At 33.0% G+C, this 16,751-nt stretch overlaps 1 protein-coding gene across 1 annotated transcript in view; it reads left to right on the top strand.

Annotated features, from left to right (window-relative positions):
* Nucleotides 1-1,538: 1,538 nt before the first annotated feature.
* Nucleotides 1,539-16,751, top strand: part of LOC128224416 (uncharacterized) — a 66,089-nt gene continuing 50,876 nt past the window's right edge. The window contains exons 1-5 of the mRNA XM_052934252.1: nucleotides 1,539-1,677; nucleotides 1,892-2,013; nucleotides 2,641-2,857; nucleotides 5,023-5,115; nucleotides 5,422-5,477. Coding sequence (XP_052790212.1) covers nucleotides 1,539-1,677; nucleotides 1,892-2,013; nucleotides 2,641-2,857; nucleotides 5,023-5,115; nucleotides 5,422-5,477 — 627 coding nt within the window. The remainder of the gene's footprint in view (nucleotides 1,678-1,891; nucleotides 2,014-2,640; nucleotides 2,858-5,022; nucleotides 5,116-5,421; nucleotides 5,478-16,751) is intronic.

Below are 16,751 nucleotides of genomic sequence, written 5' to 3'. Positions count from 1 at the left end.
ACCCACACAATGCTACACAGAATTGTCCCACAAAAAATCAGCAAATATATATCTGACACACACAACAAGATGGACACACCCAACACAAAACAACCCAGAGTATCCCCATTTAAAACTACGCATTCATACCCCACAAAAATACACCACATACCTACCCCCGAAAACCCCCCACATACCTACCACCACACAAAATAATACTGACATATCCCCCATCCTAAAACACAAATAAAAACAAAACGGCCTGACATGTCCAACACAAAACAACACATAGTTACACCACAGAAATAAACATAGACAAATTCCACTCAAAACAGGACAGATATTTACCACACAAAACAGCACAGACATATCCCAAAAAGAACAAGAGAGACACACCCCATGAAGAACAACAAAGTCAAATCCCACACAAAACAAACGAGAAATACCCAACACAAATACAGCACGGACGTATCCCATACAAAACATAACAGACACATCCAACTCAAAACAACACACACAACCCTACACAAAACAACGCAGGAATACCCAACAAAAGACAAGACAGATGTACTCCAAGCCAAACAACACAGACATACCCGTCACTATAAAGCACAGACATACCCCACACCAAAGAGGCACAGACATTTCCCACACAAAACAACACATACACCTCATACAAAAGAACACAGATATAACCCACACAATACAGCAGATACCTATCCCACACAAAACAACACACACACCTCACACAACTCTAACGAGACAATATTGAATATTCCAGTGCGGATGTTTTACTTTTGGTGCTGTTATCCTCTAGTGTAACTTATTAAGTAATGTACCGTAAACGCGATAAATGTGAAAACTATTAAATTGGAACCGAAAGCATTTCTTCATTCTAAACTTCAGAACACAAAGACCTAAATGGAATGTAGAAAGCCGCCCAGCCATATTCAAGCCCTACTTGTAATATAAGAAGGATAAACATGAAGTTGTGGTGCCTGTTGTTATATTTGATAGGTAAGACATTTACTTCTTTATTCATCACAGACTGCTTTTCTGTATGTTTATTTCTTAAATGCAGTCGACATTGATTGATTTATTGACTGTATAACATTATCTTTTTTTCTAAAGAAGTACATAAACATCATCGTACTATCATCACCAAAAGAAATGTCAACATGTCCAAACAAATAATGAATTAATATGTACTCATTTAACATCAAAAAATAAAATATTTTCAAACTTATGGCCGGTTCTAGGAAATAAATTATTACCCCCCTCCACATGCACAGACGCACACACACGCACACACACATAATTACTTTCGAGTGTCCTCGTGTATACATAGCATATGTGCATGTTACATTAAAACAAATTATTTTACAGGTAATGTGGCATCCGTATATATCCTTGAGGATGACCTCATCTTGGACAGATCGAAACCCCTTTCAATTCAGTGTTTCACCAATAAAAGCTTGGCAAATATAGAGTTTCGTTTAGATCTGATCGAAACGTGTAATGTACTGTCTATTTCCGTTGCTAACGATGGTAGATTCCTGATGTCTTTCAACAATACACTTATTCCGACCTACTTTCGACTGGAATCATTCAATACCTTTGACCAAACACTGTGTGGAAGTTACACGTGCATTGATTTGGACACACGTCTCCAAGACTCCATCAAAGTTTCCTTTAAAGGTAAAAAGAACATTAAAAAAATAATAAATGAAAACCAGTAATTAAAGAAATACTGAAGCCTACAAATATATATTCAAGGACAGTGTGTATGTGTATTAGATGTTTGCATACGTACAATTTGGTGAAATAATAGTTTTCAAGCGTACTTTTACCAATATATGATACAAGTGCAGCTTATTATTGTATGAAAATTGTTATCATACTTAAATTTTAGATTTTGCCAATGAAACATTTAACATTTACGAAGGAGACGAGGTAGTTTTTATAACAACCTCTTGCAGTTTCGCTGCAACTTTGTCAGAGATGCAAAGTTCATGGTTCATTGGCGATTCAAATGTAAGTTCATTTCTTTTTAACCGTTCGATATGCAGACTTACAACCATTTAAACTTTTTTTATGATGATACGCACCAGAAAGATTCTGACTGCAGGTATTAACATAATTCGACCGATGTGAAAGACATCGATATTTAATGAAGGTATCTCTCTGAAATAGGCTGGTTAATGTACAATATTGTTTAGCACATTGTTTTATCGTTATTACTGGTGACCCATTCATTATTGGTATCAAAAAAACTTTTAAATGACAAAATGCAACCAAGATCAAAATATTAACGTATTTAATGTGATGTTTGATTTGGAAGTGCATCAAATATTATAAATGACTATTATTATTCCTGTACGTGTTGTTAGTTGTACAATAAGCTCGATGAAATATTCTTAAGCTACTCACACGGTGCCTTTAATGATACAATTACACTTGAAGGGTAACCTTAATAATAGTGTTATTACCTAATTTGGATACAATACCTTAGACTATGACAATTTTAATATCTCTGATTTAGAGTGAACATTTTTATTGAATAAAAAAAGTGTTTAGAATGAATGTGTTTTTCACACGTGTTTAATTCCTTTAAGTAATTTCCCTTTATATCGAACTTCATTTGCTTAGCTTTCTTCTTAGACATCAATCAGTTTGAGGAATGTTGGATTCAACAAGACAGACAATTGTGTCAACGCAACATGTGATGGTTCTCCAGGACAAAGGTTTACTGTCGGCTTGAATTTTACCAATCAAGATGAATACTTTGCAAGTTCATTCGTCAGAGTAGAAATTGTCCATCCTCTTTTTCCATTTAGACCACTTTCATGGCGATCTTCGAAAAAGTATCCAGTTAAAGGTATCTAAGTTATAATGCTTTTAACGAAAAAGTGTTTACTTTATTAAATCGTGTTTTCTTGGCGGATATTAATCCTATTTGCGGTTTTGTTAAACAGATTTTCTAAGACTGACCAAGAATATTCTGGAGTTATACACATTATTCGTATAAGTATGAAGAACAGTCCTCCCAAAAAATTATAGAATTGAAAGATCTGCAATATATGACGGACCATGCATATTTTTTCTAACTGTCTCGTCCTAATGATCTCCTTTCTTGCTGCATTTCACTAATTTAATGAGTATTTCTAAACAACAAATCATCATGGGCTGTCTTTATTGTGTCCAAACGAAAGTAAGTGTGCCCCAACGATAGTAAGTGTGCCCCATCGATAACAAGTGTGCCCCAACAATAGTAAGTGTGCCCAAACGATGATAAGTGTGCCCCAACGATAGTAAGTGTGCCAGAAGATCATAAGTGTGCCCCAACAATATTTAATGTGCCCCCATCGATAATTAGTATGCCCAACGATAATAAGTGTGCCTCAACGACATTAAGTATGCCCCAAAGATAATAAGTGTGCCCCAATGATATTTAGAATGCCCCAAAGATAGTAAGTGTGCCCCCAACGAGATTAAGTATGCCCCAAAGATAATAAGTGTGCCCCAACGATAGATTGTTTGCCCCAACGACATTTAGTGTAATCCAACGATATTCAGTCTCATATTGGCACTTCGAAGTAAGAAAACGCAATGATAAAATGGACTGATGCAAACGAAGTAATCATTATTTTCTTCAAACTTTATCTATCATTTGAAAAGTGGAGAAAGATGTGAAAAATGCAACTTAATCCCTGAAGAACAATCCTATACATACCCAACGATGTTTTGTTTGTTTGATTATCCTTTTGTAATTATGATGCATTTATATACATGGAAATATACAATATGAGACTACATAGGGTTTGTGCACAATTATATCGAATAACAATCCGCCTGAGATAATGTTTTTGTTGAAAGATAATGTTTTTGTTGAAAAACATTAATATATTTTTTTCCAAACAGTCATATAGACCACAAACAAATATTGCATTTGTATTGTTACTATATACCGCCTCAATAGTAATACCGGGGATAAGTGATAATAGTATGCGTTTTCAATAAAAAGAGTTGTTTTGTTGTTGGTTCGAATCCTGGTAGATTCAACATGTTTGATATTGTTTGTGTTGAATGTTTTCACATTGCGTTCGTGAGATTGCATTTACATATGCTACTTAATTGTGTTGAAAATTTCAATATGGCAACGTTGATCGAAAGGTATACAAAGCTACGTCCAACAGATGCTCAAACATGGCAAACATTTTGTTCTGTAGTTTTATGACATGATTAAGTTTGATCGTGATTGTATAAATACAGCAAAAAATACACATTCCCAATAAGAAAGTTAAATTGACTTTGCCCGTGATCGAACCCAAAACATTTACGATGATCTAACTGAATAAAGTAGTAAACTGAACAATTATAACTATCGATAGAAAATTACCCGAACAATATTTAACTTCTTAATGTTAAGCGAATATGAATACATTTAAGAAATCAGTACAATGACTAGTTTATTATGGGTAAAAAAAAACAACTAACAACACGCTATGTCAATAGCATACTATCGTGCATATTTAAATACTGGCCTTAAATGTTCGTAGACATTGGAGATAAATCACCGACGGCAGGGAACCAAGATCGATATTGCATTCCCAGCATCCAATTGTTTTATTTAATAACGTTAAACCGCATGTGGGTCCGATAATGACTGGCCTAAAATAATATTCTAAACTAGTACCGGTAACTGAGTATACCAATTAATATGCATTTCTATAATTTAAGAGTTAGTTTTCTATGTTAAAAGTGCTCGTCTGTTATTAAGGGTCGTTCAACAATAAATAATCATTGTATGGAACAAGACATGGGCATTCGGCTGATTCACTGGCTACTAGTTTTAAAAGCATCGATGTTCCATTCTTACATCGAAGACACAAGTTCTTCCATATGAAGCTTTTAAGAAAATTTATCTTTGAGAAACTATTTATTATGAAACATATGTACGGGTTCGAACTAAAATATCATATTCTGGCTCAGAACTCACATTCAGCCAAATTTCAACGAGTTTTATTTTTATAATTTAAACAGAAGCAAAAGGTGGAGACGATACACATCCATCGCGAATTTCGACTGGAACAATCGTCGGCATCACATTGTTACTGATGGCCTTCTGTGCAATATGTAAGTATAACTCGTTTGACGAATTCATTCAGATGCAGTATTTAGGCGATTTACACAAAAGACAATTAGGAAACATACATAGTTTACTTTCAACCACCTTTTCACGTTTAAAAGCTAACAATTATTAAATAAGATGGAAAATGATAAACTATTACTTACGTCAATGCACTGTTAAGTCAATATTATTTGATGTATAACATTGTACAATATCAACATAGAATCCGTGGAAGAGTGCAAGAGTATTTTCGAAACAAAAGTGTTCGAAAAATGTCAATATGTAGTAACACTGATCCTTTTCTTATACAGGTATGTTGACATTTGTTTTTCGGAGAAGGAAGAAACGAAAGAACAAATCATATAAGGTATGTGCTTCAATGTCACTTTAACACAGTATTTTAGGTGAATAATTAGGTATTAACTCAATGCAAAGTAATATCATATGACGCGGTACTTTGCCTATATAGACAAGCATGCTTATACACATCAAAAGCGTTTCATGTGTTTACTGGTCTAGTTTCTATTTTTCTGAAATTACTCCTCAATGTCAAAAGCATGAACTGATCGAATGCTCGTGTACCTCTATGGTATTCCTATGGCCACATCTACCTCCAGATGACCAAGCGCAGGCGAGAACGGCCTAGTGTTGATATATCCAAAACACAACATTTGTATCTTAATTTTTTAACTAAAATTAATGCATACTTTGAAAAGATTTACCTTTTACGTTTTTACTTTATTCTGAATTGTTCAGAAAACAGTGAGGTTTTTCACGCAAACTGGTTTAAACCCCCAGTAAATTTACATTTTACTGACTGATCCAAGGTACCTAACAGTCGTTGATAAACACAACTAGCATTTGTATATAGTATATATGTACTCTGTTATCCGTGGAGTTATGTGCTGTTGTTCCAAGTTTCTTGTTTGTGATTTTTTGTGTGTTCTATGTCTTTATCCATGTGCAACTAAACGGCGTTTATGTTTAAACTTTTGGCTTCTGTAGTTTTTCATATAAATATCGGGTAGGAAGTCCTCATAATGTAGAACTGTCGCCAAATGTTCAAAATTTACATATAAAGAAACATTTTTTTTCAATAACCAATTGAAAGGTTTTCTTTTCAAAAGTATAATTATATACTTGTTTTAACAGAGGACGGTCGATTTCTGAACACTGCAATATTTTAAGTGCATCCTTGCGATGTATGATTAGTATATAAATAATTTAAACACGTGTCAAGCATTTCTCACATATTTTAGGTTACTGTTTTCAAAAGGTTAGCTATTTACTGCAACAGAATTCTTATTATTTCAACAGAAATATTTCGTTGTATTAACATTACAAGGTGTATTTTTTAACATAACGAAACATTCTTGTTTAAAGCCGACACGCTCCTCCGGAAGTATATAACACAAGGACAGTTTCTTAGGATATCTAGACATTGGTTACAATGCCGACTTTGAAAAAGGATTTACAATTCGACTTGACATGGTACCTATACAAAATACAACAAAAACATGTACTGTTAAACCTTTAAACCGTAATTCTGAATCACCATACAATTTATGTATGACTTTTAAACCAATACGACATTGCTATAAAAACTAATGTGTTTGAGTATTCAAATCAAACTACGGCTACAAGTAATATTCAATTACAATTGCTATTTAACACATTAACGTACAAGCAAGTAAAATGTATTTTAATTCTGAGACTTATTCGCATATAATACTCACTACAAATCTCCTTGCAGAAACTGTTTGTTCTGAGTTTGATAATTTATTGACTTGGCTAATTGCATGAAAATTATTTCATATTTGCTACGGAGTATTGCAGGATTTTACGACGAATTTGTGAGACTCTTAAATTTATGCTGCAGAACAGAGACACTGTTTACTTGTAAAGGATATCGTTCAATTAAATCAAGCTGAACTTGTAAGGATCTATGTTACTCTATGGCCTATGGTATTCGGAGAAACCACCATCAGCCTTGACATATAGTAGAGCAATGCTTTGATTTCAATACACATATGTACAGACCATCAACCTAATGCATTCAATAGATTTTACAAAATACATATATTATTAATACGAACAGTGATGAAATGATTCACGAGAGTATTTAAAATGTGGAAACATAACGTTAAATTTTACGATATCTAGAAGTAACATGCGTTTGCATAATATCCTGTCTGACTTTATTTCAACCATTTACAATGCATATTGCGTTCACATATGTACAAAGAGAAGTGGGAGGTTTTTTGTCTAGCCGTTTTATTGAATATTTTTCTGACTTATTTAGAACTTCCTTCCCCTTTTCAACTTATTCAAAATGTAAACAAATGAAATAACATACTCGCGAATAGACAATAACATACAAGAAGGATACATTTTGATTTCTAGAATAATATGCAGTCCAGACGACAGTGAACTGGAAGTAAAAGAAGTAAAAAGAAACAAATTACAAATGATATAATATTCAGAAATCAAGAACAACTTTATAAAGTGGCTAGTGATATCTTGACGCAGTCAAATTTTACAAGTTGTGAAACGTTTTATCACACACAATGTCTTTCAATATTTTTGTAAAACGCTACAGAAACAAGGTCAGTAACAAAAAGTTTAAACATAAACCCGGTGTAATGGCACCGGGCAAACGCCAAAGACATAGAACATAAAAACAAGAAACATTGAAGAACAGCACAAAACTCCACAAACACCACAGTGCATATATATTATACATAATAAACTAGATATGTTGATCAAGGATTGTTAGGTAAGTAAAATGTAAATTTACTGGGGTTTAAAAAAAACTTTATGAACTGAGTTCTCTATAATTTACATGCATCTCGAAAAAAATGTTTCAATTGTTACCAAGTCTGCGAAAATGGGCCCTTATGAGGAAAAATGACATTTTCAGCTTTATGCTTCAGCTATAAACATGATATCTTTAAAATTGACCGATTGAGAACAAATTTCGGAATACCACTATTTGGTATTAAATGGTGAACAAATGAAGGAAATGATAAGTTAAGTAAATACAATTTGATTTTTAGAGTCTGTATTCCATTAAAATTGAATATACTGCCTTTATTTCGTTTGAAAAATTATCATAACATCAATAACATCAAATTGGGTAAATACAACACCACATTTAAAGTTCATAGAATTGCATGCAATGGCTACAATTGGATGAAACGAAATGATAAAAAAAAACCTGCAAAAAACAGCTCAAATGTACCAAATTACAGTTGACATTTATATATTTTGACTACATGTCAATTTATTTTTAGTATGTCATTACTTTTTAAGCCTGCGTTTTAGTAGAATGGAACGTTAACAGCTTTTCATGTTCCCTTAGAATAAAAAATGCCACTTTTCTCGATCAAGTTGAACCTTCAATAGTAATAAGCTGTTGTTTTATAAACTGAAACAAATACATATTTTTTGCTTTCGCAATTATTGAAAAGAGTATATGTAACTTGACATAGGTTGTATCTCTTTATTATTAAAATCAATAAAAAGGCTAGTTATATATTTGGTTGCCATAGAAACTAACAAATACCTAAAATAGTTCCTTTTTTCATTTCATGAACACTTGTTGTTGTTTTTAGTTGTTAAATCGTACAGTGAATCCAATAATCTTAAATGGAATGTATTAACATAAAATTCAAAGACAAGTACTTCATTTGATGAGACGGGCAACATATGTTTGCAGATAAGGTATCATTTCACTATGTACATAAATAAGAATTAACATGTATACTATGTGCATTTTTTTTTAGGGAACAGCCATGACCAACTGTTATATGATATATGTATCCTGTAGTATTCAATGATCAATAAAGTGTGTTACTATTGGTTGCTATGTAAACCATACCATTCATATAATCATGATTATTATATAGCTGTTAGCCTAAGAAATGAGTTCTTTGAAAGATAATAAAAACATCAAATTTACACTAATATATAGATGTTTAAATCCTTGCAGCACACAAGACAAATGTTTGAAGAAATCTTATGACTCTCGTTATCAATGTATTTGTTATTAAATAGGCAAAAAATACTGCCAGAATAATTGATTAAAAAATCCTTAGTTTTTCTTTCACCACAAAGGACCAATTACAAGAAATGGTGCCATAATGCAAAACATAAAACAGTGTCAAGTTATAATAGTCATGCAAAAGTTTGTTTCAGTTACTAGTTAAGTATTAAGTAAAATCATTTTCAGAAATTGATTATAATGTTCCCATTGACAATTTATACAACTAGCAGTACATTGATTAACGCCAGAGACATGTCAATCAATTTTAGAAGGAAACATTTCCCAACTTTCGTAAAAAAAACCCACACACACAGGAAGTGTTCTTAATTACATTAAACTACTTTAATTTTGCTTATTGGCCTTATTAGTGTATATTTTTTCAACAAATGGTAATAGGCATATTGTATTTTTTTTGTTTGTTTCCGATCTGCAAAAGATCCCTAATAACACCATGCAAGATCCTCTGCCTTTCAGCACTAATTCCTTCAGCAAAAAATCTACTCTGCAAATTACCAAGGTCTGATTGGCAGTTTCCCATGATGTTTATTTTCTCTTCTGGTTCATCAACAAAGGGCTTGGTGCGGTTAGCTTGAAAAAATGGCCTATCATAGATTTTCACGATATTTACCATGATGAAAGTGCATTCCCTTCACATAATGGGCATGTGTTTGTTTAATGAATCGGACTATTATTAATTAAGATATGATTAAATTACAAGACCAATCAAATGTCAAATAAAAAGCCGACGTCGACGTCTTTTCGCGTATGGTTTTATCGTTGACGTTGTAACGTCGTACTAAATGCATGTCAAAACTAGAGTTAATAATTGATTAATATAATATTTTACCATCAACCATCGGCTTGTGCATAAACTGCTGTTAATGAAATTAATAAAATATCAACACGCACGTACTCGTTGCAGTACGTGCGTAATTATAACTGAGTGCGCTCAATCGCTTATAATATAAAAGAGATAATACTACATGTGTTCGTATAAAAGGCAAACTTTTGAAAAAAAACTTTATGGTTTTTACTTAGATTACTACAAAGGTGTTTAATTCAACCATTATTGTTATTATAATTTGATCGCATAAGTTTATATCGCGATCCACCAAGCGACATTTTATTTATGGCGCGTAGACATTTCCACGTGCTTTATGCGCGTTCCGTACCTGAACGTAACTACTCGGTCATTTCCGTGACATGAAGAAGTTCTCTCCAAATTCGATAATGTTCCGGGTAACACGATTAAAATGTTTATACCGCGGTCTGAAGGTTATTTCCGAGCGATATACAAGAGTACTGTGTATTATTACTAATAGTAATATGTTAGTTTTTAATATCTTTAAAGTTTATCATTAAGTGATCTAACTTTTACTTTGTCATTAGTTTTACAAGAACAAAGGTGGCGCCACTCAGTTCTGTTTAACAGATTGTGTTACACATAGTTTTGCAAAAATAAGAATGTATAGGAAAATGAAGGTCATTGATGTGTATGATTGTTTAAATGAATCGTAATACTTTCCCACGTTCAAACGAGAGAAGGGAAAAACAATTGAGGGAGCTTTTATGTAAAAAAGCAACAACAGCAGGTCATTTAAATGTGGTATTTCATTCGACTTTTTGGGTAAAAAAACCCCTTAAAGTACAAATAAGTGCATATTCATTATATTTATAGCATCTAATTAGTGCATACATGCATATATATACAGTAATGCGTTAACACATTTCAGCATTTATAAACAATACACACGAATCAAATCATATCAGTTATAACACAATGAAACATAAGTTAATTTGCGTAATCCATAAGTATGAATATATATATATAGCAAAGCCATCAGATAAGCAATTACTAGTTCATTATATTAACAAATCATTCCATGAAACAGTTGATCAAATCAAATGAAAAACAACAACATTTCTTGCGTAGTCGTTTTAGGAAGATAGAGTTCAAGAACAATTTAATCGACGTAAGAATCTTTATTCTTCGCCCCTTGTCGCAGCATCCTTTATTTAGAGCTGAAACCTGTTGGCCATACAACGTTCTCATGACGACCAACACCCAAGTACCAAATCACGCTGGCAACGTGAGAACACGTCCCAACCACGCGTGCACCTGCCTTACACAAGCAATATCATGCCGTTACGTTTCTATGGTCGTGTTCTACCCAGCATTGTCCGAGACTGGGTCTTCTGTATGTGATAGTTGGCCTTTATACTTATTGCATAACGCGCATACTATTCTTACAAATTCCTATTATAAAAATTAGTCTTTATCCGAAATTCAACGTTATTGACGACATTCTTATTATAATGAAAACTTGAAGCTTTACGATTGTAAACAATGAGGGCGTACACCCCCACCCCCAACCCTACCACCAACCACTTCTCGTTTCGCTAGGAGTACATAGGAATATAACGTGTATTCATTTGCGGGTGCACCCCCCCCCCCCTAACACACAAACAGCCTGCCTGTGCGAACGTACATGAGTACTAGTTTAATAATGCATATAAAACTTCATTAAACATTTTATAAAATGTACGACGATCAGATATGTACATAACTGATTTGGTATTGGGAGCCGTTTCAACCATAACGGTCGTTGCAGTAGATATACTGTAATTAATTGAATTGTAATTGTTGCGGGCATAACCTACTAAATAGACACAGCAAATCTTGTGTATTATCGATGTATTTATTATTTAACGTATTGTTAATATCTTTTTAAAGAATTATACACTTCGATCTCTAATTATAAAATAAACAGACAGTCCTAAGTATTTTCTTTAATAGCGACTAGTTGAACATTTAAAAACTTAATGCTTGAAAATAAACCAGTTTTACCCGTTTCGCCAATTATACAGTACAGGTTTTTGATGGAGATGGAACAGTAACAGTTGAATGTTGAACAGCTATATTGTACGGCTCAGCCATAAACGTGGGTAGCTAAAATCAATAATAACAAACATATAAGTTGAGTACATTCTAACCTTCAATAAACAACACATAGTTAATACTTTATTACTCCCCCTTGACGTAACTTTTCCATGACACCTTATGTAAACAATGGCATTTGACAGTCACCACGCAGACAACTTTTGCAAAATTAATACAATCCGCATGCAGTAAACTTTACATATTATATATTTCTGCACAGGTAATAAAATATATATTTGTAATATATAGACAAGTAAAAGTTTATGGCTTGCGCATACCTTTTATTTCTTGAATTACTGTCGATGTAACCGATTTTCGCGACTTTCGTGCACTTTGCGATTGATGACGTCACAAATATGACGTCATGCACGGTCGTAAAGCAAAAAAAATGCACGAGTTTATTTTCGCAACATAATTGGCAATTATTTAAAACAAACTAATTACATATTTAAAAAAACATTTTTTTTTCATTATTTGAAGCTCAGAATTTATGTTAGTTTAGGCCATTTTACATAACAAACCACACCAAGCCCTTTTCTGACTTTTACAACCCCTTGCTTGTAAGAATGTACTTCAAATTGATGTTACTAAGAATTTTTCTTCAGTGGCTTGAACATCCGTTGAAGAAGGAGCTCCAGTTAAAGAATGATACTTGTCTACAACTGCCTTCAAAAATATGTGGGATGTTGGGACCATTACGGGTTAAAATGGCTACTGTGTAATCCATCTCCTGTATTAATCATTATATGGTGAAAGTGTAAAGACCCAACAATCCAATAAGACATGATATATACTAATAGGTACTCTTGTACTATAAAATACCTGCATACATGTTTTTGAAATAAATAGCATCGGTGAAATTATTAATTTTCAATGATACCATAATATACAATATATCAAATAAACTTATTTAGTAATAATTCACATTATAACATCAGAAGGGATTATGAATGTTTTATCAAATATTATATGATCGATATTTTGTAAGTTATCTTTTTTGATGACAAATTCTAATTTAATCTTAATTGAATATCATGTTGATTTCTATACCTCAGCAAATCAAAAGTGTAAACAACTAGACATCTGTTCCACTAATATGGTCTTATTTAGAAAACAAACAAATATGCTATTCTAATTACTAACAACGATTATGGTAGAGCGCACAAATGTCTGCATGTTTAATCCTTTAAAGAAATTCTTATCCCTTAAAAATAATTTGATAATTTCAGTACATGTTATTCAAGTTACTCATTTTCTTGTACAATAGATAAAAAGTAACTTAACTGTTGACTATGGTTTGGTCAATGGACCTGCTGCACAATTTCCAAGCTTAAGTGGACAATTGCATCTAAAGAACATGGATCTGAACCTTTAATTAAACATTTTTTTTTATTTCAATAGAAGGAAAAGTATGTTGGGTTTCTTCTTAAAATGTTTCAGCATACTATCAAAGCTATAAATATGTTTACATTTAAATTGCTTTGTTATGACAAAAGTCACTGCTATAAATATATTTACATTTAAATTGCTTAGTTATTACAAATGATACTGTCATGAAAAAAGCTTAGCTAAAATGTGAAAACAAAAATTCCATTGATGCAGACTGACATTCAAACAATGAAAATATGTTCCATGTTGTTTATTAATATAAGTAAAAAAGCTTAAAACATTTGTATTTTAGATATTAGTGTAGCAAATCTCTAAGCATGACATTAGTGAGTTATAACTATAGTTTATACAAACATATTAACCAACTCGCTTCAAATTTCAAACTGGGCAACCATCTCCTGCCGTTTATGTTTAGTAACTATACTGTTTGTAAGTTTGCCGTTCTGTCTGAGGCACAACATGGCCAGTTCGATAACAGGAATAAACCCATTTATCTGCAGACCAACTAGAATACATTTAAAGGTCTATAATGGCATGACCATTAATAACATGAAGGCATGGTTTGCCGTAAAATTTCGTGCACTTACAGGTCTAAGCAAAACAAAATGTTAGTTTTCATTCTTTGTAACTCATCTGCTAAAGTTGATAGCATGTTCAAAAGTTCTACACTGAGCATGCTCTATACCAGTGATAACATTCTCTGATTCATCATTTACTGAAACAATTTCATGACTAAAATCATTTTCTGAGTCAGACCAATTAAATTCAGTAATACTTCCAGCAGAGATCTATCGACACAAATGTTCATGACAATATCAACTAATTACTTTTCTCGAAATATCTTATCTTGACATAGTCCGAAGGAACGGTGCTAGGTGGGCTAAATTCGGACAATAAAGAGTTATCAAACTTTCCTCCATCATAAACGCTGCTATTTATAGACCATCTGTTGTTACAAAAAAGAACAACATATTTCCGTGTCAAAATTACGAGAGGTTATTTAAAAAAAAACATTAACAACTACTTAAATAAAGAATAACAACACAACTATATGAAAACATTACCTTCCAAATGAATTTGTTTATGCAATTATTCCGAAAAACATATAAAAGCCGTATAGTTAAACTGACGAAACCGTCATATCTTTGTTCTGGATTTCGACATGTTTTCATCAAAATGGCGGCGAGCGACATTTTCAAATCAAGGGCGATTAATCAGGATATAAGATCAGACTGCATGATACATATCGACATTAATCAACTGCTAGTATAGTGGTTTTCCAATAACGAGTGTATACACTTCGAATTTGTAAATGCTGGTGAAATAGTGCTAAAATACTTAATATGAACAAAACAATATTATTGTCTGAGATCTGCAATCCTTCTCCTTTTCCTGAGTGACTGCTTACGAGTGACAAGCCTGTACAGAAGCCTGTGTGTGTGTGTGTGTGTGTGTGTTAGTTTGTATGTGTGTGTGTGTGTGTGTGTGTGTGTGTGTGTGTGTGCTGTTATCAAAATGTCTATGTCATCTAGCCGTTTTAACATACATTAATGTTGTTATAACGATAGTTCGGCATAATTAGTAATTTGCACCAAATATAAATCTGCATGTATAGTAAAAAAAGAGGTAAACGACCACTTTCCCCAGGAGCAACATCATTATTGACAGACTTAGTCACTCCTAAAAACCTTTTACACTTTTGCATTTGAACACGTTCTACTACAGGATAATATTTTGTACCCCATATTTCGGATCCATAAAGCAATACAAGTTTGACCATAGAATCAAATATCTTAAAGCTTTCAGCATATGTATGATATCCAAATTTACGTTGAAAACCTTGGATGCAGTTTAGCATAGCTAACTTACTTAAGGCGTTGGACCGTGACAGCTTTGGAATATATATCAAGCCCATGTATTTATAAAATGAAGCAGCCTTAATTGGCGTAACACCAAATGACCACCAAATGACCACTTTTTCATGCCTCGCAGAGGTCCAACGTTACGGAATATTATAATCTCTGTTTTATTTGCATTGACTGTCATCCCGGTGTCTTCACATAATGTTTTAATTTCATTAACATGCGTCGTCAGCGAACATTAGCGTTAGTATGTCAGATATTTCGTTTGATACAAAGATTCCCGAGTTTCCAGTGATCTCTTAAAAATGTAAAGAATATATATCCAATATATATACAAAACAAAAATCAGAGGACTACAAATGTCACCCTGGCGCGTTCCCTTTAAACATCTGAATCTTTGTGTAAGGCCACTTGTTCTGACTTGCAGGACAAGGTTCCATACATCGCTTTTAATGTTAACAAAAATTCCAGTAATGCCTTTGCGAGATAAACATGAAAATAGATCAGGATGATGGATATTATCAAAAGCTTTTGCGAAGTCAACGTGTTGGACATATACCCTACCCCTTCTTTTAGAAAGATGTGTTTGTATTATTGCATTAAGAGTAAAGATATGATCAATCGTTGCATAATCAGATTTAAATAACTTACCGGGACTCATCGATTTTACCATTGTTTTCTGCCCAACTGTATAACCTCCTGAAGAGTAAGAAAGAATATATTTTACAAATTGAATTTAGCAATGATATACCTCGGTAGTTATTATACTCATACATTGAGCCAGACTTATGAATAGGACAAATAATACGCTCAGATCATTTATCAGAAAATTGACCCGACTCAATTACACGGGTGAATAATCGAGTTATAAACGGTAATGTCAAATCCTTAGTAGTTTTGATAAACTGGGCAAGTATACCATCTGGCCCTAAAGCTTTGACTACAGCGAGGGCATTAATAGCTCTTCTTTGGTAAACAGTGTATTTAATGTATCATCTACAACTTCCCCCCGATTTACCAACTATTTTCTACTCCTCTAACGTGAGCATTGAAATTAACATCGCCCAAGAATTTAGAAAAGTGCTCAAACGAAGCGCAAGGTGACACCATATCGTTTATATTACATTGAGTAGATTCTTTAAGTATTTTCCAAAACTCATTAGGCTTACTACGATTTTTAAGCACAGGGGTTCCGTTAAGTTTTGTAATGTGGAAGTCGGATCTTCCTGACATTGAAATTTGGAAGTCTTACTCATTTTTTACGAAGTTTAACTTTGCGCTTGGTTCCATTAGACTGTCAGTATCTGACAGTATAGTTAATTACGTTAGTATACACTTTACTTTGTGTTATTCATAAAAAAGTTTTGAACAGCAAATGAACACCATCTAAATTTCAACTCTCAT

The sequence above is a fragment of the Mya arenaria genome, chromosome 17, assembly GCF_026914265.1.
Source record: "Mya arenaria isolate MELC-2E11 chromosome 17, ASM2691426v1".
Lineage (NCBI taxonomy): Eukaryota > Metazoa > Mollusca > Bivalvia > Myida > Myidae > Mya > Mya arenaria.
The sequence above is the reverse complement of the archived record's forward strand: the minus strand, read 5'-3'. Positions and strand labels throughout refer to the sequence as shown.